The sequence below is a fragment of the Pteropus alecto genome, unplaced genomic scaffold (genome assembly GCF_000325575.1).
Source record: "Pteropus alecto unplaced genomic scaffold, ASM32557v1 scaffold107, whole genome shotgun sequence".
Classification (NCBI taxonomy): Eukaryota; Metazoa; Chordata; class Mammalia; order Chiroptera; family Pteropodidae; genus Pteropus; species Pteropus alecto.
This window is the reverse complement of record NW_006440619.1, coordinates 734450-746953: the sequence shown is the minus strand read 5'-3', so window position 1 is coordinate 746953 and position 12504 is coordinate 734450. Positions and strand designations below refer to the sequence as shown.

General features: G+C 40.0%; 1 protein-coding gene across 2 annotated transcripts in view; it reads left to right on the top strand.

Moving 5' to 3' along the window:
- The window catches only part of CHRDL1 (chordin like 1), a 136641-nt gene extending 125051 nt beyond the window's left edge, over window positions 1-11590 (top strand). For both annotated transcript variants that reach the window (XM_006917270.3, XM_006917269.3), the window contains exons 10-12: window positions 3071-3238; window positions 7641-7730; window positions 11045-11590. In XM_006917270.3, the coding sequence (XP_006917332.2) occupies window positions 3071-3238; window positions 7641-7730; window positions 11045-11175 (389 nt within the window). In that variant the 3' untranslated portion in view covers window positions 11176-11590. The remainder of the gene's footprint in view (window positions 1-3070; window positions 3239-7640; window positions 7731-11044) is intronic.
- The last annotated feature ends 914 nt before the right edge of the window (window positions 11591-12504 follow it).

Below are 12504 nucleotides of genomic sequence, written 5' to 3'. Positions count from 1 at the left end.
TATATACACACACACACACACACACACACACACACACACACACACACGTATATACACACACACATATATATATACACATACATATATACATATATATGTATATGTATATATACTGTTGAATTGCACACCTGAAACTTACTGGATTTCGTTAACCAATGTTGACATAATAAAAATAAAATAAATTTTAAAAACTGCCCTCCATAATTTCAATTGGCAACATTGAAGAGTACGATTGACTAAAAGTGTTTCTTTTAAAAATCTACTTTCCCACTCTGCTCAGGTGTGTGGAGATAGAAGACTTACTAGGCATTATGGAAGGAATGAGTGTCTCTCTCATTCTGTATTCAGTAAGCAAGACATGGGTGTGCATATTGAATGAGTCCTGATTGTCACCTTACCTAATAAGAGTCACTGTCCACAGAGGCCAGGGCACCTGTTCTAAGTACTCAGCAACTTCAGAGCATCAGAGGGCATGCACTTCTTCATGCATTCAATCTGGAAATATGTATTATGTGTCTACTGTGTACAAGACAGATAAAGGCTACTTGCCAGCATGGTCCTTACATTCTAGTGGGAGAAGAAAGACAATAAACATAAATCAATATGGTAATTTTAGGTTGTAATGAGTGCTGTGAATCAAAAAATAGAATCAGGCGATAGCGAATGGGGGGTGGCACTTTCGAAAGAATGGTGAGGGAAGGCTTCTCTGAAGAAGTGATATCTCAATAGCCCTGAACGATTTGAAGTTGTGAGAAATGGGAAGATCGTGACATCACTAGCCTCTAATAAAATAACACATGACGAAGGAAAAGGGACAAAAGAATGAGGAGGGGAAAAGATAGATGGAAAAAAGAACTGTAAATTCAATTATTCATGTGGAAAAGGGAAAAGAGACAAATACAATTTACAGATGATCCAACCAAAAGTTTTATTTTAACAAATGATTGCGGGCTTTTCCAGTAACAAACTAGGGCCAAAATAGAGAATGAGTTTTACCTCTCTTTCTTGCCTTTGCTCTGATATAGGCTGGCATTGCCTTGCATATCAGTAGCCACCTACAGGGTCGTATAGGCCTTCAACTTCCTGAAGTTTCCCCAGCTCACCTCTCACCCCATTGCACCACCCTAATACCTAGAATTCCTATTATTGCACACTCTTTTTGGGTTACAGCATAAAAAGCTCCCATTAAGACTTAAAAGATTCCTAGGCTAGGCTAATATGTCCCCTTCATCAGTGATCACCACTTCTGTAAGGAAATGGTTTCTTAATTTCTTAGTTCTGGAGTGCTCAGGACAGTAGCATTCTCCTGGGAAGTGAGAATGGTCATAAATGACTTCAACATGGCATGGTTATCCGGAAGGAAATGAAAGTAAGTGAACATGGAGTGATCAGAAAGCACCTTGAATTGGAGGGTGTGGAATGAGGAGAATGTTCCCAAGTAGTTCGAAAGACACACTTTGTTTACTCTTAATATTTTAAGCCAGCCAGGGTTGAGTCACTAATGGATTTTGTTTTTGTAGATCCCTTCTGGTGAGTAAATTAAGTTCTTGGAGGGGAAGGAGTGGTGGTGCAGGATGACTCTTCAGGACACTAGGAGAACTTTTAGCATACTATAGGTCCTTCCAGTGCCATTGTGGATTTCATATGGCAGTTATAGCCATAGCCAGTATTGAGCTGGTGACCAAAATTTAACAAATGAACTCAGCTCTCATTCTAAAGGTAATAATTATATACATAGAAGTCCCTGTACACTTAGTGACCTCCTCCCCTTCTCCCATTTTAAAAGTGCTAGCACACCCTTTAAATACCTTTTTTAGACTGGTCCACTGAGTAATTAAATAACTATAAAGAAGGACTAAAGGAGAAAGGAAGCTCAATTCAAGGAAAATTTGCAAATTGAGTAATCCAACCTGGAATCATCAAGAGAAGATTTGGTTTTGTCCTTACAGTACCAGTATGGTGGTGGAGGAAGGAAAGCTAATCAAGTCAGCAATAGTGATTTGATTACAACCTCTTGTTCATGAGTCTGATTGGCTAACAGTGATCTTCCTAGAGTCATAGATTCGAAGCACTCAATGCTTTCATCAGATGCTCTTACAGACGAATTCTGCACATATTCAAAGTTTTCAGTGGCCATAGCTTCTTTTTGTTGTTCCCAATTTAAGTGTACAGTTTAAATACACAGTTGAAGATTGTGATGACTTCAAGGCCAGCAAAGAAACTCGACTCACAGATAGCCAACCAGGAGAAACTTTTCTTGGTAGGGGACTGAGGAATGAGGATGGTGGAGTGAAATGGGGTATCTCAGGATGGTACCTTTATTCCTGGAAGCTGATCCAAGTTTAGTTGATACTTTGATCCATAGTTGAGGGATTTGACTACTTTTTGTGTGTGTCTCCCAACCGTTCATTTAGCATAGCATGCATATGACTAATCTGACATCTAGATTTTGGGATTGGTGTTGATTCAGTATTATCATTCCCCTTACAAAAAAATCAAAGAGCATTCAGAAATGTCAAGCCAGTTGGGATAGATCCTTTGGGCAAGTATATGCACATAAATGAATGTCATAGATGTTTTCTAAGTATACCTACGTGATGTCAAGGAGCTTAACCAAGGCCCTCTGTCAGCCCATTCCTAGGGTCTCTGTTGGTAACAGTAAGCTAGACAGACCATGATCCTAACTCAGCATGGAAAAATCCTATGTACCCTTAAGTACCTAGGAGATCCATACCTGGCCACATTTTTCTTCCTCATTAGGATCCACTTATCACGTGCTGGTGGGTAGATCCACTTTAGTTTGTGGGCCAGTGTTCTACAGAACTATGGATGCTGACATCATGTGGACTTAAAGATCATGTGTTCTTTGTAAGATTTGATGGCTGTTACAGGGGCAGTCTAGGCTGTGCCAGTAAAATATGGGTTAAATTTTATCTCCATAAGAATGTTCCTGTTGATCGTCCACTTTTTATAAGTAGAAGGTGTTACAAACGATGAGATACATAAATGCAGAAGTTTGCTTTTAGTTTTGGAAAACCATGACAAAACTCTACTTGATTCCTGATTCTAGAAGAACTACCAGGCCAAAGCTTTGACAGCAAAGCCTACTTTTGTGGAGAAGAAACAATGCCTGTGTATGAGTCCGTGTTCACAGATGATGGAGAGACCACCAGAAAAATTGCACTGGAGACAGAGAGACCACCTCAGGTAGAGGTCCACGTTTGGACCATTCGAAAGGGTGAGCAAGACAACATTACTTTTTTGTTATTATTATTATTTTTGTAAAGGGGACATTTGGGAAGAAGAAAATTCACATTAATTTTGCTTCGACCCGTTCCTCTGTTTTGGTCAGAAGATTTCCTGATTGCTTAGAAACTAACACATGACTAACACAGTTATTATGGCCTTTAAATTTAACCTTGGCTAAAAAGAAGTATTGCCTCTTGGGGTTTGTTGTATTTCTCATGCAAACAAGGCTAGAAGAGTGGTTCTCAACACTGGCCACACATTAGAGTCATCTAGGATAAGTTTATTGTTGTTGTTATTATTATTATTATTATTATTATTATTATTATTATTATTACCAAATGTATAGACCTACCCCCAGAGATTCTGACTAATTGGTTGGGAGTAGGGCCTGGGCTTAAGGGGTTTTCTTAAAGATCCACAGATAATTTTAGTATGTAGCCAGGGTTGCAAATTATCAAAGTACAGTCTACCATTTTTTTCCAATATAAAACTCCACAAACATGAAAATCCATTGATTCAGTGGGAAGCAGAGTTTATTAAATTATGCCGTGTACTCTGGAGTAAGACAAGTTTAAAACATCATCCCTGCCCTCAAGATTATAGTCTAACTGGAGCAACAATCCCAGTCTAGATGCCTAATTCCTTTTTTAAATTTTATTTTAATTAGTTTCAAGTATACAGTACATTAAACATTTGTATAGTTCATAAAACAACCCTCCCAATTACTCCCTCCCTCCCCTGACCTTCCACCTAGCCAACATATTAATGCTAACTGCATTTTTTGTGTCGTGCTCCCCTTCCTCATGACCATCCATCAACTACTAATTTGTACTGCTTTAACCCTTCACCCCATTCTCCCAGCCCTTCAAATTCCCCTCCCCTCTGTCCATCACCAAATTGTCCACTATATTTGTGAGTCTGTTTTTGATTAGTTTTGTTCTTTTTATTCCTCAAATTCTGCACATAAGTGATATCACATAGTGTTTATCTTTGTCTGACTTAAATGCCTTCTAGATCCATCCAAGCAATATCTTTTTCCATCCCCTTCCTTTTCATATGTAGGGGTCTTGTTTTCTTATCCTTTCAGCTACTCTATCTTTTGGTTGTAGCATTTAATTATTTTCCATTTAAGGTACTTATTGATAGGAATGTAGTTGTTACCATTCTTTATTCCTATTTTTGATACATGTTTTTTCTTCTTAAAGAAGTCTCTCCAACATTTCCTGTAATACTGGCTTGGTGATGATAAATTCCTTTAGCTTATTTTTGTCTGGGAAGATCTTTATCTGTCCTTCGACTCTAAATGATAACTTTGCTGGGCTCTAAATGATAGCTTTGCTGGATAAATTATTCTTGATTGTAGATCCTGGGTCTTCGTTCTGTTGAATATTTTGTGTAAAGTCCTTCTGTCCTGCATAGTTTCTTTTGAGAAATCAGCTGCCAGTCTTATGAGTGTTCCTTTATAAGTAACTGTTTTTCTCTTGCTGCTTTTAATATTCTTTCTTTGTATTTAACCTTTGGTATTTTAATTATGATGTGTCTTGGCATGGGCCTCTTTGGGTTCCTGGTTTTTGGGACTCTCTGAACATCCTGGGGTTTTATGTGCATTTCCTTCACCAGGTTAGGGAGGTTTTCCATCATTATTTCTTCAAATAGCTGTTCAACATCTTCTTTTCTCTTGGGTACTCTGATGACCAGATATTTTTACCTTTAATAGTGTCCCATAGGCTCCTTAAAGTATTATTATAGTCTTGACTTCTTTTTTCTTGCCATTCTGATTTAGTGTCCTTGGCTTTCCCATCCTCTACATAGGTCATTCTATCTTCTTTATTTACTTTGTTTATTCCATTTAATATTCTTATGTCAGATAATGTGTTCTTCATTTCTGACTGGTTCTCTTTTATAATTTCCACTTCCATTTTTATCTCTTTGTTGAAGTTCTCATTGAATTTATCTACATGTTCCAAAAGTTCATTGAGCATCTTTACAACCTGTTAGATGTTGTGAACTCTGCATCTGTTAGATTACTTGACTTCATTATATCTGGATCTCTGTTCTGTCCTCTCATATGGTTTCTGCTTCTTTGTCTTATTTTGGCTGCCATTCCATGTTTGTTTCTATGTACTAAGCAAAGCTCCTAAGTCTCTCGGTCTTATTAGTGTGGATTTGTGAAGTAGGTGTCCAGTGGCACAGTCCTAAGAGGAGTTCAGCTGCAAGCCAAACATAGCCCAAGCCTCTACCCCTCTGGAGCCACCTGTTAAGATTGAGCACACAATCCACAGATGCTATGCTTATAGTTGCCTCAAAAGGCCACTCCAGAAACCATGGCCAGCTGCCTCCAGTATGAGTCTAGGTGCTGCTCAGCAAGAGCTCCTGACTCGCTGAGGATACACCTGGATGTGGCTTGGGTGGAGCCGTGAGTTGGAGGAAGCAGGATTTAAGGGAATCCTCTGGGCGGAGCGACCTCTATTATCCAGTTTGATGATGTCACGGCTATGATGGCGCTGTGTTCGCACACTAGTCGGGGGAGGGCTCAACAGGCAACAATGGATACGCTGACACTTCTGTATAGAGCGAATCTCACCTCAGCCTTCACTCCGGCAGCGTCTCCCTATAAGTCCTTGGTGCCCCCTGCACACAGCCAAATCGGCACTGGTGCTCAGAGCAAGCAGGTCTGTCACCACAAAAATCTGCTTGTGGACATAGCCCCTTTAAGAGGCTTCTGCCGCTTCCAGTACTGCATCCTCAATCTCACTCAGCCACTTGAAACCAAGCAGCCCCACTTCCTCACCCCGTGTTACAGGATGCTTTCTTGGATTTCTCCCTAGTTGTATGGCTTGTTCATCTCAGGCAATTTTTCTTGCTGCTGCTCCTTGTTTCCGTGACAACTTTGATTTGGTCGCCAGAGGGATGAACATAGCCTCTGTCATCTACGCCATTTTTTTCTCCTCCTAATTCCTTTTTTGAGTACTTACATTAACTGCCATAGCAAGTCACATTGTGCTCATTGTAATCCTATAGCTATTCAAACCATCCCATAGATAAAAGATGAGTGCTGACCTAGTCTGGCCAAGTTTTCTAGGAATTCAAGTGTAGAAGTGAGATTTCAATTGGAAAATCATGCACATCTTTTTTTTCTACTGGCATCTGCATAAGGCTTGAGAGTGCTCAAACACTAGTATGTTTCAGGATCATGCAAGTAGATGGTTTAAAATGCAGCTACCTGGCCCCATCTAAGAGATGCAAATTCAGTAGGCCTTGGGTAGGTTCTAAACTTTCTCATTTTTAACAAATAGCCAGATGATTCTAATGAAGGTGGAACTTGGGCCATAGTTTGAGAAACAACTGTTCTAGTATTTGTGGGACTTTTTTCTCTCCCCTTTCACAGCCATCTTTCTTTCTGGAAAGAATGATTTCTTCCCTACTCCTTAAAAAGTATTCTAGAACACACATATATTTCTCATTCATGTTTATTTTTCTCTACACCTAGGAATGTTGATTTTCTTTCTTTAACTCCCTGGTTCCTCTATAACTGGCCACCTAGGACTAAGCGATGTTCTGTTGGCTTCCCAGGCAGTAGGCCCACTATTCATCATACTACATCTCTCACCCCACTAAGGTGTATGGATGTTTTTCAACTCACTAGTGTAGAATCTAAATAACCTTGTTTATAGTGCTGGGCAATCAAGATTCGTTCATGGTGGGAAGAAAAAAAACAAGGCTTCATTTATGTTGCTTCCTGTAGACCTCTTGAGGATTAGTTAAGTGGGATGGTAACATGTTGTTACTTAACTGCAAGGCAGCTTTCAGTTGTTTACATGTTAATTTGATAAAAGCTCTTCAGGCAAGGTTAAGAGTGTGGAGCCCCCTTATTTTAAATCTCCATCTTTTAAGAGAGCTAAAGAAACTGCAAATGTTTCTCAAAGGAAAATATGTTTTTTGGTGAGTTCAAGAACAGGAATGGCTTCTCCATTTCCACAAACAACCTGTCTGTAATCCCCCTGCTGGCTCTAGCTGCTTAGCCAGGAGGGTAGCCCTGTGGTTTGGCAGAGATATATCTACCCAGACTCAGGGCAAGGGCAGAATTTCTACTACTCCCTTTGGCTGCAGAAGCTCCAACCAGCACCCATGTTTGATTCCATATGGGTTTCCCTAGGAGGGGGTCCCATGGTCAGCAGCACTATCTCCCTATCCAGTGAGCCAAGAAAACAAATGGAGTCAATTATAACCCTTGAGTCATCCAAGTTCCTGGTTAAGCATAGTACACAGCCCAGCTCGATACTCCTAAGCCCCAGTAATGAGATGATATGCTCAGCTCAAGCAGAAAAAGTGGCTTGTGCTTCCAGATAGAGAACACCTGACCACCTGTCCCACTTTTTGCTTCACCCCAGGCATCCTTCAGCACTTCCATATTGAGAAGATCTCCAAGAAGATGTTTGAAGAGCTCCATCATTTTAAGCTGGTGACCAGGACAACCCTGAGTAAGTGGTACCTCTTTCTTTACTCCTCCCTGGAAAACACATCCAGTTTTCAACGGAGCATAGCCCCAAACAAAGTTTCTCTGTATTCTCAATGAACATTAGCAATGCTTGCTATCAGCATTGGAGGATGTTCTATTTCTCTTCCAGTGACTTAGCATGGAATATGGTGTTTGCATGTGAACTGAAAAGCCTGGACCTGGTAAATATAAATCTAGATGTAATCCGAGCATAAGCCACCTCTGGTCAAGGTTTCCTGAATACTTTAATGAAACTGCTAACGCCAGAGTCTCAGTGAGATCAGAGAAAGCTCACAAGATTCCAGGTCCGATATATTTGTGGAGACTTGACATCTAGAAAGATATGTCCTCTGGTGGTGGGGATGAGAGAGAAAATGAATGCATATCATTTCCTGTATTGTATCAAAACTCTGTATGGCTCTTTGGAACTGCCGCTGGGCAGTCATCTTTTTTACAAACATTCAGGTACTCGGGCATACTTACAGCTCTCCCACTTTCTAAGCTAGATGGAGCCTAGGGACTAGATACTATTAGGCACTGGGGGGAGTGGGGTGCACTTCTCAAGGTATAAAAGACAGAATTTCTATCCACAGGGAATTCTAATGGGCAAGACAAAACATGAAAACGCCTTCGCTGTGAATTAGTATACTTCTGAGGAGTTATATACCTAAGTGCTCAGGGGAATCTGCAAAGAACAGTGAGATGAGAGCCACCTGGGCTTAGTCGGGGAAGGCTTTAGGGAGGAGGTGTGTTTTAAAAGAGAAGGGTGTGACTGGTCAACAGGTCAGGAAATCAGTCCGGGGAGAGAGTACAGCCTAGGAGAAGACTCAGACAAGAGCAAACAAGAAGTGTGTGTGAAGAACAATTGCAAAAACCACCTAGGGTTCATAGAAAGATGAGAGGAGTTGGAGGTAGGAAGTAGTCAGAGGGCCTGAAAGAAGCCTATGAGAAGTTCAGATATAAAGCAGGTAGCATTTGTAGTTGCGTTATCCTCACAGTGTGGTGATATCAAAATGGTGCTTTGGAAAGATGTCTCTTGGCTGTCAGATGGGTTTATTAAGCACCTACTTTGATAAAGACAGATCCTGTAGAGCCCAATATGCATGCTAAAAGTTGGACTTCATCTCCAGACCAGAGAACCGCAGTTAAAATTTTAAGCAAGTGAAGGATGTGTTCACATCTGTTTTCTTTACTTGTTTGTTTGTTTATTTGTTTGTTTTTTAGAAAGAGGTACTTGCTGTGTGGGGAGTGAAAGGTAGACTGTTAGTGAAAGAGCTGATGATAATTTGAATTAGGAAGCAATTATACTGTGTTAAGTGGGTTAGACAGGGAGGAGAGGTCACTGTGAGACACACTCTGAGATTAAATCATGAAGAACAGTATCAAAGAGAGAAATGGGTTTGGAATGACTCCAATGACTCCAATATTAACTTTATAGACTGAGTGAATAGTAATACCATTCACCAATGGGAAACTGGAGAATAAGCAGGAATTGGTAAATTTTTTTAAAAAAAGCTGAGTTTCTTTTGGAACATCTTTACCTTAAGATGCTTAAGAGCCATCTGAGCAGAGTTATCCAATAAGCAGCTGGAAATATAGTTGATGAGGTCAGTTGTTTGTTCTGTAGGAGACCAATAGACAATAAATGGTATAGTAGGAGAATTCAAATGGAAGAGTTAGGAGTCTTCACATATGAGTAAGGAATAAAGGAGGCAGAGTCTAGGGTCCCAGGGTCTATGATGTGACTTTTGAAATTACCAATTAATGTCAAAGAACACATTTTTGTTCATACTGTGAAAAAGATACTGCTAGGTACCAGGGGACTTGAAAGATTATTTAAACAAATTTTCTGTTTATAACAGGTTGTATTTGGGGTGTATAATGGAAATAGATAGCACGTGCTTCAATGCTGAAGGAAATGAGTAATGAGGCGATGCCCTGGGGACAAAGAAGGACAAGCCTAACCCCTTTTCATAATGTGCCTCTCAGATCCTGGCAGTAAAAGCTGATTTCTTTCCCAGCCCTTCTCACTTTTCCCTTCTATTTTGCCATTGAGTTGGACAAAATAGGGAAATAGGAACAGAGGAATCAAATCTATAAAAGGGGGGGGGGGTCTTGTTCTGATGTGGCTAGTGAAAAAAAGAAGAGGTTCAACATAGTTTCTGGGTTGAGAGGAACTTGTTAACTTTAGACTAGTAGTCCTCCAGGTATAATATCATGAGCACAGGAATAAAAAAAAGACTGAAGAAGTTATCCAGGGTGGACAGTTTGTTATGAAGATTATTTGACAGGGCAAGAGAAGGAAGAAGATCTTGCCAACAAGGACCAGGGCAGTTAGAAAAAAAATGGATCAGAGCTCTAGGGTGATTTCTAGTGCTCAGCACAGAATGTGCACTCAAAAATGTTTGCTCAATTAGCATGATAGAAGAGGGGATAGAAAATTGGCAAGGACACTTTGGAAGTGTGTACAGTTCCACGGAGAGAGAGGAGAAAACAGGGAATGGAAGGGACAGAGGCGTGTTTACCTAGAGTAGAAAGGAGTCACATGCAGGATATGAGAATGGAGCTGTATAAGCAGCCATAAGAGGCAGTAATGTAATGGCTATGTGTAGAGCCAAAGGGAAGATGGAGTAATCAGGGGAATTGTTTTGTAAACTGTTTTGTCTAACCAATGTACTGTATACTTGAAACTAATAATAAGATCATTTTTTTTAAAAAAATGAAGCCATAGGAGGGGATTGAGGAGTGCTAAAGAAGGGGTAAGGACAGCCTGAAGGCATAGGAGAAAGCAGAGATGAGCACTTTTTAACAAATGGTGGCAGGAACAGAGAAAAGAGCAGTAAATTATCAAGTAACCCAAACCAATATTCGGGCCCCAGATAGTAAGCAAAGCCCCAGTAATTTACCAGGTAGTGTTTTCCAAACTACCTATTTGACCTGGTGCAAAGTGAGCCACTTAAATAGTAATAATCTGAATAGTGGAGCATTTTGCAAATGCTAAATGTACTGTAAAAATTCAAAGAATAATATTTACATTTTACTCTTGAGTCAGTTATGTATTATTCTCAGGATTCTTACAAATAATGTGTGTTGAAATGAAAACTCCATGGCCCATTTTTCATATCTGCCCCTGGAAAAATGTTTTGGGGACTTTTCTGCTGAAACCACCTGACATTTGTATCCCAGCTCACCTGGTGGGGCTGTGCATGAATGGGAAAAAATGGGGGATATTGGTTATACTGCTAATTGGCTCTGCTCAGCTCTTACATCACTGGGTCACTTATGTTTTCCTTTTAGGTCAGTGGAAGATATTCACTGAAGGAGAAGCTCAAATCAGCCAGATGTGTTCAAGTCGCGTGTGCAGAACAGAGCTTGAAGATTTGGTCAAGGTTTTGTACCTGGAAAGGTCTGAAAAGGGCCACTGTTAAGATGAGACAGACAGTATTGGATAGGGTAAAGCAAGAAAACTCAAGCTGCAGCTGGACTGCAGGCTTATTTTGCTTAAGTCAACAGTGTCCTAAAGCCCAAACTCAAATGCAGTTAATTATTCATACCATGCACAGCATAACTTGCTCTTTTATGTGGAGTGGTGTGTCAGCCCTTTAAACATCTCCTCTAAAGAGACTAGAAGAGTCTTGGATTATTTGTGGGAGGAAGAGGGACAGAACACCATAACCGTTTCTAGGAGAATCACACTTCTTTACAGGTTAAAGAGTAAACAAAACCCCAGGGTTTCTAGTTAGAAAGTTATTCCAATGAAAGAAAGAGAAGGGAATTGCTTCTTAGCAGGAGTTCAGTAGTACAGAGAAAATGTTTGTTTGAAATTATACTCTTTGAATTTTAGAATGTCTTGTGTTTTTTTAAAAAAATTAACTCCCCCCTCTACACACACACACACACACACACACACGCACGCACGCACGCACTAAACTAAGCCTTCATTTCAATGCAAGGCCACTGTTGACTCTCCCCTCCTTTCCCTGGCGTGGTTCCCAAGTAGCTGGTAATTGTTAGTACTCAGGAGGATAAATAAGGAACTGTGAGCAGAATGCTCTGCCCTTGGGTCTGTGGTGTGGTTGTTGAAGTCACTAACTATGGTGGCAGGGTGAGAAATAAGAACACCATTTCATGGCCTCATTCACTTTGAAGTGGTAAATAATTTTCCCCACTTCTCTTTTCTCCCTGAACATTTATGGAGCCTCCATAAAGAAGTTAGAATTCAGTAAAATTCTCAGAAATTGAATCCACATATGACAAAATAATTGTTGAATAAAGGAGTTGATAGACATCAACCAGGCCATCCTTGTGTTTTCAAGTCAATAAAACTCACCAAATAATAGTGCAATACTCACTAGTTTTCTTGAGACCATAGTTCTCTAGTCCAAAAATTTAGGTTAAATGATTAAATTCTGGAAGCTCCTTAAAAGGGCAGTTTCCCTTCTTCTCCAGTTACAGGAGTTGATTTTTACTTTGCAAACAGGCTCAGTCCTCACGAATTTCTGAATGTCTGCTCTTCAATTAGGAGAATGATTGCTTATTTGGGGAGATGGGAATTCTGATACAGATCTTTATCCTAAACCTTACTGTCATTCTCATCTCATCCATCAAGTATTGATTTTAATCATGGATCCTAGAGAAGCCTTCTCAAAAAAATGTCTTATTTGCAGCACAAGATCAGAGCATAAATTGTCCATTCTGAGGCCTGGCTTTAGAAATCATCTTTGTGGAAAAACTATAAATTCTCCACAGCAAAGATG